The sequence below is a fragment of the Loxodonta africana genome, chromosome 18 (genome assembly GCF_030014295.1).
Source record: "Loxodonta africana isolate mLoxAfr1 chromosome 18, mLoxAfr1.hap2, whole genome shotgun sequence".
NCBI classification, from domain to species: domain Eukaryota; kingdom Metazoa; phylum Chordata; class Mammalia; order Proboscidea; family Elephantidae; genus Loxodonta; species Loxodonta africana.
In genome coordinates, this window is record NC_087359.1 from 18,421,667 (window position 1) to 18,436,399 (window position 14,733).

Consider the following 14,733-nt stretch of genomic DNA (forward strand, 5'->3'; position numbering starts at 1 on the left):
TTCGGATCATAATCATTCTAGTGGGTATGAAATAATGTGGTGGTTTCGATTTGCATTTCCCTGATGACTAATGATGATGAGCGTCATTTCATGTGCTTATTGACCATTTATTTGAACATCTTCTTGGGAGAAATGTCTATTCAAGTCCTTTGCCCTTTTTTTTAATCCATTTTATAATTGCTTTTTTTGTCTTTTTTTTATCGGTGGTTCCATAGATTGGATTTTATTATTGTCATTTTATAGAGAGACCACAGGTCTTGCTTGGTCATGCAAGTGGTAAGTGGACAAGTCACAGGAGGACCTAGCCTCCTACTTCCCAGTCTAGTGCATTCTCCTCTTAACCTTGACATTCAAGACTGTAAGAATGCTTTTTGGATCATGGCTGGATTGAAACATACATTTCTGGAACACATTACAATTATTAGATCAAGTAAACCACCTCATAAAACTCTTCTCATGCATCTTCATGTTCACATAAAAAATGTGAAGATCCAAAGGAAAAATCATACTAGCTTTAGTTAATCAACCCCTTTTCATAGAGATTCTTCCAGTGTCTACCACACTCTGTCCTTGGAACCTTCCAGCAGGAAAACCAGCAACTCTCTTTCCTTTCCTAGAGCTCTCCCAGGGACAGTGTTGATGTGGCCAGAAGGAAGGAGGGAAGTGAAAATTCCAAAAGGAGCATCAATGAGCTAGAAAGGAAGGACATTCTTGGGACCTCATAGCTGGAACTGGGGTCCCTATAGGTGGATGCTGGGAGTTTAAGAACTGTAAGCTCTCAGAGAAAGCACTGCATGTTAGGACTCAGGTTTCCTATCTTCACAGGGCCACTGCAACCTGAGGGGACTCACCACAAGGAATGTGTGTGTGTGTGTGTGTGTGTGTGTGTGTGTGTGTGTGTGTGTGTGTAGAGTTTGAGCTCCAGGCAAATCTTTTCAGAAGGTGAGTCCATGCAGGTTTGTGGAGTGCCTGCTTTTTTTTTTTTTTTGCTTTGTGCCCAGCACTGCACTGGGTCTGGAGGGTGTTATTTAGGAAGGAAGGCCACAACCTAAGGACCTTTTGTCAAGTTGAGGACACATGTTCAATTCAGGAACTCTGGGGTCATAGTGCCAATTGGAGGTTCAGGCCTAGAGCTGGGAGGCTCATGGGGTTAGGGAAGCTTTCTGGGACACAGCCTCATTGTAGGTACCACCAAAGGTCAGAGGAAGCTTGGCCTTGTTCCTCCCCACAGGGCTGCTTGTCATGACAACAAGGAAGTGAGGGAGGAGTTTCTGGTCACACCAGAAGAGAGTCACCCCACCAGGCCCTGTAGTCCTGGGAGATGTGCAAGATGGTATACACAGCAGGCCTGTGAGTAAGGTGAGTAATGAGGGGCCGGGGGAGATATCTTGACTAGAATTAGCTAGGTATCCCCAATTCAACAGTGGTTAAATAGGAGAATACTCATTCCAAATGGTATGTCTGCCAGCCACAGTACACTCTGCTCCCTCAAACCAAAAACCAAACCCACTGCTAGCTATCCAGTCGATGCTGACTCATAGCAACCCTCAGTGTCCTCCATCTTCTGACCACTGCAGGTGAAAGAGGCTGAGGAAGGAAGCAGCGCTGAGCCCCTAAAAAAAAAAAAGCAGAAGTGTGAGCCTTGGAGATTTGGCCCTCCCTTTTTTCTTGTGGATGACTAAAGCCTGGCGTCCAGCTGAGACCCAGGCTATTTCAGGTGGCGCCTGCCTTTGAGAAATGACCCAGGAGGACTGGGCCGTGTGGCTGCCTTCAGCTTTGCTGCTTCTCTGGGTCCCAGGTGAGGGGGCATCCTGGACTGAAACTCTCTCCAGTGGGTGGGAGGCAGAGAGAGAGTGTGTGAGGGGGAAGGAGGCAAGGGAAGTGTCGCGTGAGGCACACCAAATCTGGACTCTGACAGAACCCTGTCCACATTTGAAGGACTGTGCCAGTGGGAGGGAAGGGGTGAGGGCCTGTGCCTCTTTCTGTACCCCTCTGATCTTGAGTGGGCCTCGTGGGGTGTGGAGGACAGGGACAGGTGTGGAGGAGGGGGTTTGTGGGAGGTTCTCAGAGGAACCATCATGTGAAGAAGGAAGGTGAGAGCCAGGCTGCCCTCTGAGTGGGTGGGAGAGCAGTAGCTGAGGCGCCTAAGGGCCATGTGTTCTGGGGGAGATGCCCTCCCCATGGTTCTCCCATTTTTGGGTGTGGAGGAAGTGTTGGAACTGGGGAGGAACAGGCTGTGGTGTCAGGGACACAGAGGTGTAGCTGGGGCAGTGCAAGGGCTGACTGGAGCCTGAGCAGGGAGGAGCCCTGACATAGGTTTGGCTGGTGACAGCCCCAAGGTGGGCCAGAGGACCAGGGGTGAGTTGCCTCTAAGGAGGAGAGATGGGGATGGAGGGGAGATGGAAGGGCGGTTAGGAAGGAAGGGGAGAGAAGCGAAACTGTGGGGAGAGAAGGGGGGAGCCTTTCTTTGGTGAGAACTCACAGGGTGGAGTCTTCCTTCCCAGGGCTTCGGCTTCTGAGCCCTTAGCCATGCCAGCTTTCCTCTCACAGGCCCTGAATGTACCTTGTTAGATTTATTCCTGAGGATATCGAAAATCTTTTTGGCTATTTTTCTTACAAACTGGATTTTTTTTCTTTTTTATTTGCTAACTAGTTGTCTGTAGGAAATCCATTAATTTTTGTGTGTTAACTTGGAAACCAGTCATCCTCCACTATCGGTTTTTCCATTGATTCTCTTGGCTTTTCACACGCTTTGCTTGCATTGAGAGTTTGTGTTCCTCTCTCATATTTATGTCTTATATTTCCTTCTCTCACTGAGAAATCTGTCCCCCAGGATGACACCTGTGACTGTGGTGATAGTAGTTATCTTTGCCTTGTCCCTGACTCAGGGGAGAGGGCCCACTGTTTCCCAATAAGTCTGAAGGAGGTGTCCATTCACGTCTACTTATGAAGGGTTTTAAAAAACACCAGCAACAGGCCTTGGATGTCTTCTCAGTATCCCTGGAGATGATCATTTTTTACTCCTGCTAACTAAGGAGGTGGTGGATTATATTAAGAGATTAGGTCAGATTTTAGTCTCCACATATTATGCTGAAATAGATACATATATTTGTGTAAAGAATTATGGAGATTTCTCAGTTTCTATATTCTCTGCAAATGTTTAAATAAAGTTGGGATTCTTTGTTCCTTTTTGCCCCTTTTTAGAGGGGAAGGAATTTCTTGTTAACATTCTTCCTTATTTGGTCTACTTAAAAAAAAAAAAAAAACTATTCTGGGCCAATTTTGAGGATTTATATTTCCTAGAAAATTATCATCTTCAACCAAGTTTACAAACTTATTTGTAGAGACTTACAAATACCCTGGTTATTTTTCTTTGAATTGTGCATTTGTGTCTTCTTCATTGTTTGTTGTTTGTTTTGTTTTGTTTTAACTTGGCTACCCACTGGTTTGTCTATATTATCATTAACTCCGTCCCAAAGAACAATCAGTTTTTCAATGTGTATATTAATTCCACTGTTTTCCTGTTTCCTAATTCACCAATGTCTGCGCTAGATTTACTCTTTCTTCCTTTCTATGCCGGGTGTCCTTGCCAACTTTTTTTTTTAATTGTGCTTTAGCTGAAAGTTTATAAATCAAGTCAGTCTCTCATACAAAAACTTATATACACCTTGCAATGTACTCCTACTTGCTCTCCTCCTAATGAGGAAGCACACTCCTCCTCTCCACCCTGTATTCCCTCGTCTATTCGGCCAGCTCTTGTCCGCTTCTGCCTTCTCATTTCGCCTCAGAAAGGAGCTGTCCACATATTCTCATGTGTCTATTTGAGCCAAGGAACTCACTCCTCACCAGTATCATCTTCTGTCTTATAGTCCTATCCAATCCCTGTCCAAAGAGTTGGCTTTGGGAATGGTTCCAGTCTTGGGCTAACACAAGGTCTGGGACCATGACCTCCAGGGTCCTTCTAGTCTCAGTCAGACCATTAAGTCTGGTCTTTTCACAAGAATTTGGGGTCTGCATCTCACTGTTCTCCTGCTCCATCAGGGATTCTCTGTTTTGTTCCCTGTTAGGGCAGTCATCGGTTGTAGTTGGGCACCATCTAGTTCTTCCGGTCTCAGGCTGACATATTCTCTGATTTATGTGGTCCTTTCTGTCTCCTGGGCTTGTAATTACCTGTGTCTTTGGTGTTCTTCATTCTCCTTTGGTCCAGGTGGGTTGAGACCAATTGATGCATCTTAGATGGCCGCTTGCTAGCATTTAAGACCCCAGACGCCACTCTCCAAAGTGGGATGCAGAATGTTTTCTTAATACATTTTTTTTATGCCAGTTGACCTAGATGTCCCCTGAAACCATGGTCCCCAGACCTCCACCCCTGCTACTCTCTTGCCAACTTTTTGAGTTGAATGATTAGCTTGTTTACCTTCCTGTTCTCTTGTTCAGTGATGTGAGAGGAGACCTTGGGATACTAACATAAAACATTAAGACAACAGAGGAGCCTCCCAGTAGACAAGTTATAGAAATAGTGAAAATCCTAGCTCAAAAATGGCCTCCACCAAATTCTCATAAAAAGACCAGACTTAATTGCCAGAATGGGACTAGAAGGATCCCAGAGGCCATGGTCCCCAGACCTTCTGTTAGCCCAAGACAGGAACCATTCCCAAAGCCAGCTCTTCAGGCAGGGATTGGACTGGAATATGGGATGAAAAATGATACTGGTGAAGAACGTGTTTCTTGGATCAAGTAGACACATGAGACTATGTTGACGTCTCCTGTCTGGAGGGGAGATGAGAGGGCGGAGAGGGCCAGAAGCTGCCTGAATGGACACGAGGAGAAAAAGTGGAGGGAAGTACTGTGTTCTCATGAGGGAGAGAGCAATTAGGAATGTATAGCAAGGTATACATAAATTTTTGTATGAAAGTCTGACTTGGTTTGTAAACTTTCACTTAAAGCACAATAAAAATTAATTAAAAAAAAAAAAAAAGAATGGCCTCCCATCTCCTGTGTTTATGTTTAGTGGGGTTGGAGAGGAGGATTGGTAAGTGTTGAAAGGGAGAAAGCACAGAAAGGCAAATTAGAAGGCTTATAAATAAGTGTTATTTTTTCAGGTAAGTGTTCCTGAACGTTTTCTGACTTCTTTCCTATATCTCTAAGGCATAGAGACACCTTCACAGCTCACATTGAAACTATTGGGAGTTTGGTGGTATTTTCTCACCCAGGATTTCAGATGCAGGGTATCCTCAAAAGGGTGGCTTACTTTTATTGCTTCTAAGAAGAGAAGATTGAATCCAGAGAGAGAGAGAGCAACCAAAAAGAAGTCAAAGAGTGGAGACAGAACAGTAGACAGGAAGCCATGGGCAGGGGCAGTGGGTCACCCAGATCAGGCAGAGGAGCCAAAACCTGGCAAAGACAGATGACAATTTACAGCCAAGGAGAGGTAGGGAACAGTTAGGATGTAGTGACCAGGAACAGCATCTTGGGTGAAGGAGGGCTGGGAGTGACTTTTATGTATTAAGCAGTTAATATATGCCAATTCAAAAATTTTGTGTTTTTCTAGAAAACCACCTATTCATCCAGGTTTGTAAATACATTTGTGGTGACTTTCTGCAAAGTACTGTCTTGATTCTTTTGTATTTGTGATCATTTTCTCTTTCTTTTCTGGTCTTCTAATGTGTTAGTGTTTTGTCTCTTTTGGGTAGCCAGAGGGTTCTCGATTTTCATTAGGTTGTGTCATGTAACATTTCTGTTTCTTTGGTTCAAAAACAATTGAACATCAGCAATTTCATACGGTTCAACATAATATTATTTGGAAGACATTTTACATCTGTTATCTCATTTAATGTCCCCAAATGTCATGTGAGGTGGGCACAATTTTCACCACTTTACAGATGAGGCATCTGAAGGCCACAGAGAGTAAGTAACTTGCCCCAGGCAGGCAGCTGATACGTAATAGAGCTCAGACAAACCCAGATTCTTCTGACACTGAAGTCAGAGTGTACCTTTATCTTCGCCTTGGCAATCACTACCTGTTGTTGCTCTTAGGTGCCATTGAGTCAGTTCCAACTCATAGCGACCATATGTACAACAAAAGGAAAGACTGCCCAGTCCTGCACCATCCTGACAATCGTTGTTATGTGTGAGCTGGTTGTTGCAGCGACTGTGTTAATCCATCTCGTCTAGGGTCTTCCTCTTTTTTGCTGACCCTCTACTTTACCAAGCATGATGTCCTTCTCTAGGGATTGATCCCTCCTAATAACATGTTCAAAGTACGTGAGACAATGTCACACAATCATTGCTTCCAAGGAGCATTCTGGCTGTATTTCTTCTGAGAGAGACGTTTTATTCTTCTGGCATTCCATGGTATATTCAATATTCTCAGCCAACACCATAATTCAAAGACATCAGTTCTTCTTCAGTCTTCCTTATTCATTGCCCAGCTTTCACACCCATATGAGGCAATTAAAAATATCACGGCTTGGGTCAAGTGCACCTTAGTCCTCAAAGTGACATATTTCCTTTTTAACACTTTAAAGAGGTCTTTTGCAGCACATTTGCCCAATGCAATGTGTCTTCTGATTTCCTGACTGTGCTTCCGTGGGCGTTGATTGTGGATTCAAGTAAAAAGAAATCCTTGACATCAGTCTTTTCTCCTCTTTTCGTGACATTGCTTACTGGTCCATTTGTGAGGATTTTTCACCACCTAGATTTCTGTAAATGTCACATACACCTCTGGGCATGGAAGGCCTTCTCTACACCCCTCTGCCAGGCATCTGGGCATCCAGGCCAGGAGAGGAGGTCCAGGGCCCGCAGGAGGGGGACTGCTGGGAGGTTGTGGGCAGCTTTGGGCAGCCATTGAGGAGAGTGTGGAGACTCGTTGGGTTGCAGAAGGGGCCTAAGGCTTTGGAGAAGCCCCAGTTGAGGCAGGAACCTTATGGTGAAGGACTTATTGAGGGCCTCTTTATATGCCAGGCACTTTTAGGCCTTGAAGATGTAATGAGGACAAGGTCCTGCCCTCCTGGAGCTGATATTCAAGTGGTGTCAAAATCTGCAAGTGAAGGGATTTAAGGACCTGAAAAAGCAAGTGAAATTGAATAGTTTTAGCTCTCGGAGAAGAGAGCAAGCCACATGATCACAGAATTACGAGGGTGGTGGGGAGTGGCTCTCACAGCTGCCCAGGGACACTGGCCCCTCAGCTCAGGGCAGGGCTAGTGTCCTCTCCCTGGGTGGTCAGAATCATCTTCACACATATCACCTTACTGTCTACGCTTGGTATCTTAAAAAAAAAAATTTTTTTTTTTTTTAATCTTAAAGCTACTGGAAAAAACAGAAGACATAAATCTAAGAAGGACAAATGAGCTCTTTATTACAGGTCTACAAGAGCTGGGGAAACAAAAGATGAGATACCGCTGGCTCGCTGTGCATCTTGCAGAGGACACTGGCGCTCTCTCACCTGCATCTTTACCTAGATTAGAAGTTATGCAACCTTCCAGAGCTCTACAGCTTTGGGAACTGTGAAAAGTTCATTTAAATTTTTTGTGCTTACGAATCTTTTTTGATGCACGAGTTTTATCAAGTGTGTCCAACATTTTTGTTAAATGAATTTGGCAAACCTATTTGTGCCCTGGTTTATATCCCTTGCTGGGAGCAGATGGGCGTGTGGGCTGTGAGATGCTACCGGCTATTTTCAGACCTGCGGTGGCCTCTCTGGGGAGAACAGCGTGCTCAGAGGAAGAGCTTCTTATATTTTTGGTGAGTTTGGAAATGGGAGGGAATTTGGAAATGGAATGAGTGAGAAAGACAGAGGGGCAGCAGGAAAGGAGATTAGGGTGGAGGAAGGGGCTACTGTGATCAAAATCCTGGGGCTGGCAGAGTGCCAGAGGTGGACACTCAAGGTGTGTTGGGGAGAAGCTGATGTGAAGTGGGGTGAAGAAGCTTCAGGAAGACTGACCCCCAGGGCACAGCTGACCAGGCCTGTCTGGGTGTGGAGCCTGGACTCGGTTTGTGTTTTCCAGGCTGCCTGATGCTGAGTGGCCCCAGCACTGTGACGGGCATCGTGGGGGAAACTCTGAGCGTGCAATGTCGGTATGAGGAGAAATTCAAGGAAAGCGACAAATATTGGTGCAGAGAACCGGCTTTGAGACCATGTTACAAGATTGTGGAGACCAGTGGGTCAGAGAGAGAGAAGAGGAGGGGCCGAGTGTCCATCAGTGACCATCCTGCCCAGCTCAGCTTCACAGTGACCATGACAAAACTCACAGTGGAGGACGCAGGCAAATACTGGTGTGGGATCGATATAACATGGCTCAGAGATGCACGGCTTCCATTTGATCCCACCTTCCAGGTGGTGGTGTCTGTGTCCCCAGCTGAGCCCCACCCCCACACCAGCACCAGGACTGCCGGAACAAGCTCAGGTAAGAATGGCTGGGGAAGGTCTCAGATCAGAGATTTGAAAACTATGATGTATGTGTGTTTGTGTGTGTGTGTGTGCGTGTATATGTGTGAGAGAGAGAGAGAGATCCCAAGAGCAATCTGCCTGGCCCTGACTTTGTAGCCCTCTCAGTGGGCCTGGGAGATACTGAGGCAGGTGGGGTGGGGTGAGTGAGGAGGACCTGTGTTTGAGCCCCCAGAACAGTGGGCTCCTTCCATCTTCTGTTCCCACTGAAGCTGTGTGGGACGGGCCCTCTCTCCCTGGGCCTGGAGGGTGTGGGGCCTCTGGCATCTGCTCTCAGGGGCCAGGAGCCCCACATGGACAGACATCCAGGCTTCCCAGTGTGGAGGGGATGTAGCAATGGCCCAGCCACAGCCAAACCCCATGTCCTTATTGCTGTCTGATCAACAAGCCAGGTCCCATCCTTTTCCCAGACTATATCACCGACTTCAGGCCACCTAGTTTAGCCTTAACTTACTGGGCTGCCCAGGGGCACCCCAGATTCCTCTGACTTTGTACAAACCATCCCTGTGAAGGGCCTGGACACCAGCCTGAGTGTGGGTCCCCACTTCCTGTGGGGCTTTTTCTGCCTCCTGGGATCCCCTTCACAGGAACACCCTGGTCCTCTCCTCAACCTGGGATCCCCCATCAGCAGCGAAGTGCTCCTCCACTGGGAAGTCCATTCAGCAACCCCGTTATCCAGGGCCACCTCTCTATCAGGTGCTGCCCTGCAAAGGAGTCTCAGGCACCTTTCTGTGGCGGAGTAGGGCAGAGAGTCGGGAACAGGGACCACTGCAAAACAGATAATGTGTCCTCAGACAGACAGATGCCCAAAGTGCTGCAGGGGGGTCAGGCCTCAGGGGGTGACTCATCACAAAGGGATCGGGGAGGCCTCTCTGGGGGAGCTGATGTCTCTGCTCAGCCTTGACCCAGGAGAAGAGGAGCTGAGAGCTGAGCCTGCAAAGGAGAGAGAAAGGGAGAGCCGCCTGTGGTCTGCCCCCAGAAACTCAGAGCACGTGGGGGACAGTTAAGAGCTGAGCAGAGGGGAGGGGCAGGAAGGGCCAGACAGGGCAGATGCTGGGCTCAGTGGGGACTTTAACCCTTGACATGCCAGATGTACAGTCCCAACACACGGCTCTGGCCACTGTGTGGCTGTGCTTGGAGGGGACAAGGCTGGGGTAGGAGAGAAGTTAGAGCTCTCAGAGGTGCTCTGCCTGCATCAGCAGGATGGAATCAGGAGTGTGTGGTTCCTATGTCCTGCTGGAAGTGCTCTCTTGGCCCAGGCTCCTCTGTCCTGCCCCTTCCTAAGTGAGCATGCTGTGTGAAATCAGGCCACAAAGGTGGTGAGTGGCAGGGAGGGCCAGAGGAGAGCTCCTGGGTCTGATGTGTGTTTTCAGTACCAGCACCAAGGTCAAGCACACCTACAAGTACCACGACTTCCACAACCACAACTGACTGTCCAACTGTGCCATCCACTATGCTGGCCACAGCAGGTGCCACCCACAGCAGGAGCAGCCAGGAGAAGTCCAACCAGAGCCAGGGCCCAGGGTAAGGAGCCCCAGTCCCCATGACCTAGAGGTGGGTTTTCTCTGCCTGGGCCTCCTCCCCGCTCGTGGTCCAGAAGTGGCCCAGTCAAGGGCGGCACTCACATCACTCACTCCCTCTGCCCCAGGCCAGGTTGGAAGCCCCAGGCTGTGCCTCCCAGCTTGGGTAGTTGAGGCCATACTGGACCTGCACTGGGCTTCCAGAGAGGGCTCAGGCTGTGGCGAAGCTGGGATCGGGGTGGAAGGAATAACTTTTAGTGAGAGCTGATGATCCTACCAGGCCCATGCTAGATTTTACTCGAATGTTCTCATTTGCTCCTCACTGCCACCTGCAGCGGTATTATCCTCATTTTACCACCCATAAGCTGAGGCTCAGAGAGGTGAAGCAATTTTTCCAGGTCCACAGCTCCAACAGGCAGGGTTGTGCTTCTAACAGATTTATGTGACTCCAAAGACTTGGGTTCCTCCCTCTAAACTGTTGTTGTTAGTTGCCAGTGAGTTGATTCCTACTAATGGCGACCCCACGTGTGCAGAGTAGAACTGTGCTCCAATAGTTTTCAAGGCTATGACCCTTCAGAAGCAGATCACCAGGCCTGTCTTCTGAGGTGTCTTTGGGTGGGTTCAAACTGCCAACCTTTCAGCTAGTAGTTGAGCACTTAACCATTTGCATCACCCAGGGACTTCTCTCTAAACTAGTGGCTCTTAATCTGTCTTGAGGTCACCAACCCCACGGCGAATCTGAAAAAATCTATAGGCTCTTTCCCCCTAAAAATGCCTATGGTCATAAACCATTTCTGGGTCCACAGATGCCAAAGCCCTTCCATAGGCTTCCTGCCGATGAGGAGGTACAATCTTAATATCAGACAAGGCAAAATTCAGGCCTCAAACATGCCACTTTCAGACATTGACCCTGCAGATGTTCACGTACAGGACAACTAGGTTTTATTGGGCCTGAAGCCTGTACAATTTAGGGGGGCATCTTTAGTGAAAAGATTAGAAAATAATGAATACAAACTTAAGTATGAAGTACCAAGCAAGTAAAGGGTCCCTGAAGCTTAAGCTTCATTTAAAAAAAAAAAAGTTCTTACTGCTGAGTCGATTCTCACTCATGGAGACCTCATGTGTTACAGATTAGAACTGCTCCATAGAGTTTTCTTGGCTCTAATCATTATAGAAGCAGATTGCCAGGCCTCTCTTCCATGGCATTGCAGGGTGGGTTCAAACCGCCAACCTTTATGTTAGTTGCCAATCACAAACGGTTTGTACCACCAGGGACCTAAGTTTCATTATCTTCACAGTAACTGACTACTGCTCATCCAAGTAGAAAATGGTTAATGGACACCGTCACTTATTGTAGCAATGTTCGTAATCACAAAAAATGGGGCAAATTTTTAAGAAGGAATAGTTAAATTAATTATGGTACAACCCATGCAATGGAATAGTATGCAGCTGTGAAAAGAGCAAGGGACTTCTTTACTACGTCCACTAATACGGGAAATCGCCAAAACGTATTGTTATAAAGTAAAACCAGAAGACAGGTAGTCCTCAATTTACGGAAAATAATGTATATTTATATTTGCTTATATATAAGAAGTCCCTGGGTGGTGCAATTCCACATCAAATTTTTTACATCCTACTAAGTTGCAGGGGCTCTCCAGGCATTGGGGTACAGTGACAAAGATGCAGGTCCCACCTGGATTCCTGGGTCTCCTCTCACATCATCCCCATGGCGAGACCCAATTAATGGTCGGAGACAGCAGTCCTTCTAGTGGGGCTGTCCTGTCCTTGGACCCATCCTGGGTTGGTCCTGGTGTGGATTATTGTGGACATAGGACCTGGGCTCATGGACAAGGGGAACAGGAGGTTCCAGGGCTTCCCCTCGAGGAAGCAGCTCACTGTCTGTCACCGTGTCTCCCACAGGTCCCCACTCCGCAGTGTCCACTTCCTGCTTCTGATCTTCCTGAAGGTGCCCCTGTTCTTGAGCATACTTAGTGCTGTCCTCTGGGTGAACAGGCCTCAGAGAGGCCCTCGGGGGAGATGGAGTCAGCCCAACTATGAGAACCAGTAGCCCTGGTGTCCAGGATGCCCTGTCCAGGATCCAGACCCTCAGGTGGAATTGGAATGATCTCAGCAATAAATCCTGTGTTGCCATCCAGATTTCTATCAGAAAACTCTATAATCTTTTTTGAAACTTCTTTTCATGCAGTATGTCACGCACATAAAGTAATATATCTAATAAATAAGTATACCTTTAACAAAGAATATTCTTCAACACCTGTTTGCCCATCTTATGGCTTAAGAAAGAAAGCATCAGGTTTACTTGGTTTTCTGTTTGTTTTCCTAACCTGAGTTAGGAATCCGTCTTCCTCTCTCCATACAGATAAGCATTGCCCACAGTTATTGACAACTGCCTCTTTCCCCAACGATCTGCTTTGAAACTTCTGACAGACATTGATTTCTGTGTTTCTGTGGATCTTTTTCTGAGTTCTCTATTCTCTTTCATGAATTGGGATCAACTTGATGGCAAATGGTTTTTAGGGTTTTTTTTCGAGCAAATGCCACATTGTTTTAATAACTACAGTTTTGTTAAAAATCCTCGATATCTGGTATGTCACATCACCACACGTTGTTCTTTCATATCAGGTGTGTTTCTGCAAATATTGGCCCTTTTCTCTTCCATAGAAAATTTAGAATTAACCAGTCAAGTTTCTAAAAAAGAAAAATATTAGAGATTTTTAATGAATTTGATATAGCTGCGTTAAAAATCTCAAAAGTTTTTCTTTTTTAGAAACTTGACTGGCTAATTCTAAATTTTCTATGGAAAAGGGCCAATATTTGCAGAAACACACCTGATATGAAAGAACAACACGTGGTGCCATGACATACCAGGTATTGAGGGTTTTTGATAAAGCTGTAGTTATTAAAACAATGCATTTGCTCTAAAAACAAACAAAAAACCATAACCATCAAGTTGATTCCTACTCATGAAAGAGAATGGAGAACTCAGAAAAAAGAAAAACTTTAGAGATTTTTAATGCAACTATATCAAATTCAGAAACCTGGTGGTGTAATGGTTAAGTGCTATGGCTGCTAACAAAAAGGTCGGCAGGTCGAATCCACCAGGCACTCCTTGAAAACCCTATGGGGCAGTTCTACTCTGTCCTATACGGTCTCTATGAGTTGGAATCGACTGGATGGCAACAGGTTTTTTTGTTTGTTTATATCAAATTCATCTTTATAATAATGAATTTTCTGATCTATGAGCATAGTATAAGACTATAAGTATTTTTGAGCTTCTTAAATGTCTTTTAATAATGTTATATTATTGAATCAAAAAAGAACTCACTGACTGGGAAAAAATCTTTGCCTCAACATTTCCGACAAGGAACTAATCTCTAAAATTTACAGAGAACTTCAATATCTCAACAATAAGAAGACAAACAATCCAATTAAAAAATGGGCAAAGGATATGAACAGACACTTCACCAAAGAAGACATTCAGGCTGCTAATGAAAATATGAAAAAATATTCTTGATCATTAGCAATTAGAGAGATGCAAATCAAAACTATAATGAAATATCACCTCACCCCAACATCACTGACAATAATAAAAAAAATCAGAAAATAACAAATGGTGGCAAGGTAGTGGGGAGATTGGAAATCTTATACACTGCTGGTTGGAATGTAAAATGGCACAGCCACTGTGGAAAATGGTATGGCACTTCCTCAAAAAGCTAGAAATAGAAATACCATATGATCCAGCAGTCCCACTCCTAGGTATACACCCTAAAGAAATAAGAGCTGTGATATGAATAGGCATATACACACCCATGTTCATTGCAGCATTATACACAATAGCTAAAAGATGGAAGCAACCTAAGTGCCCATCAACAGAAGAATGGATTAACAAACTGTGGTACCTACACACAATAGACTACTACCCCATGTTAAAGAACAATGATGAATCCACTAAACATCTCATCACGTGAACGAATTTGGAGGACATTATGCTAAGTGAAATAAGTCAATCCCAAAAATGACAAATATTGTATGAGACCACTTTTATAAAGTAACAACAAGAGGTTTACATACAAGAAAAAGAAAGAAAGAAAATAACATTCTTTGATGTTTCCCAGGGTTGGGAGGGGAAGGGAAGAAAAATCGCAAATTAGATAGAAGTCAAGTGTTAATGTTGAAGAGAAAGGCAGTGCATAATACAGGGGAAGTCAACACAACATGACCAAGGCAAAAGAGGACACTTAGAAGAAAGCAAGAATAAAGGACAACTACCGTAACTACTATAGCTCAGACAATCCTGCAACAGTAGCATTAACAAATAATAATTTATGAATGTATTAACAGGTGGATAGATACTCCAAAAGGTGTGGGAGAGTGTAAGGGAACACATTCACTGGCAGATACAGGTTTGGTGGTAGTTATTTCGGTATACATGACTGTAGGTGTGGGTCATATACAGCACACAAAGTGTACAGTCAAGGGAGCCTCTTAGACATAACCACACACCTTGTGATGAAGTTCCTAGGCTAAAGGACAAAGGACTATGGACTTGTGGGACATCTATTTCAGTTGGCACAACACAGTCATAAGGAAAATACTCTGCATCCTACTTTGATAAGTAGTGTCTGGGGTCTTAAAATCTTGCAAGCAGTCATCTAAGATACAACTATTGGTCACTTCCTGTCTGGAGCAAAAGAGAGTGAAGAAAACCAGAGACTCAAGGGAGCAATTAGTCTAAAGGACTAACGG

The 14,733-nt window shown here is 45.4% G+C and overlaps 1 protein-coding gene across 5 annotated transcripts; it reads left to right on the plus strand.

The window, feature by feature from the left end:
• Positions 1 to 1,590: 1,590 nt before the first annotated feature.
• Positions 1,591 to 12,082, plus strand: LOC111752613 (CMRF35-like molecule 6). 5 transcript variants are annotated; one of them, XM_023556928.2, is made up of 5 exons: positions 1,591 to 1,798; positions 7,306 to 7,743; positions 7,982 to 8,405; positions 9,820 to 9,970; positions 11,887 to 12,082. In XM_023556928.2, exons 2-5 carry the CDS (start codon positions 7,663 to 7,665, stop codon positions 12,032 to 12,034), a joined length of 804 nt encoding a protein of 267 aa, XP_023412696.2. In that variant the 5' UTR covers positions 1,591 to 1,798; positions 7,306 to 7,662; the 3' UTR covers positions 12,035 to 12,082. The 5 variants fall into 5 exon arrangements, with proteins under 5 accessions (XP_023412696.2, XP_023412695.2, XP_023412697.2 ...); XM_023556927.2 differs by having other exon boundaries at positions 7,364 to 7,743; XM_023556930.2 differs by having other exon boundaries at positions 1,593 to 1,798; positions 7,364 to 7,743; positions 8,007 to 8,405.
• The last annotated feature ends 2,651 nt before the right edge of the window (positions 12,083 to 14,733 follow it).

Bases quoted from the DNA above. Each gene is read 5' to 3' on its own strand.
- LOC111752613 (XM_023556928.2), top strand. From the start codon at position 7,663: ATGCTACCGGCTATTTTCAGACCTGCGGTGGCCTCTCTGGGGAGAACA. The intron at 7,744-7,981 runs GTGAGTTTGGAA...CTGGGTGTGGAG, and splicing joins AAGAGCTTCTTATATTTTTG to CCTGGACTCGGTTTGTGTTT. The intron at 9,971-11,886 runs GTAAGGAGCCCC...TGTCTCCCACAG, and splicing joins AACCAGAGCCAGGGCCCAGG to GTCCCCACTCCGCAGTGTCC.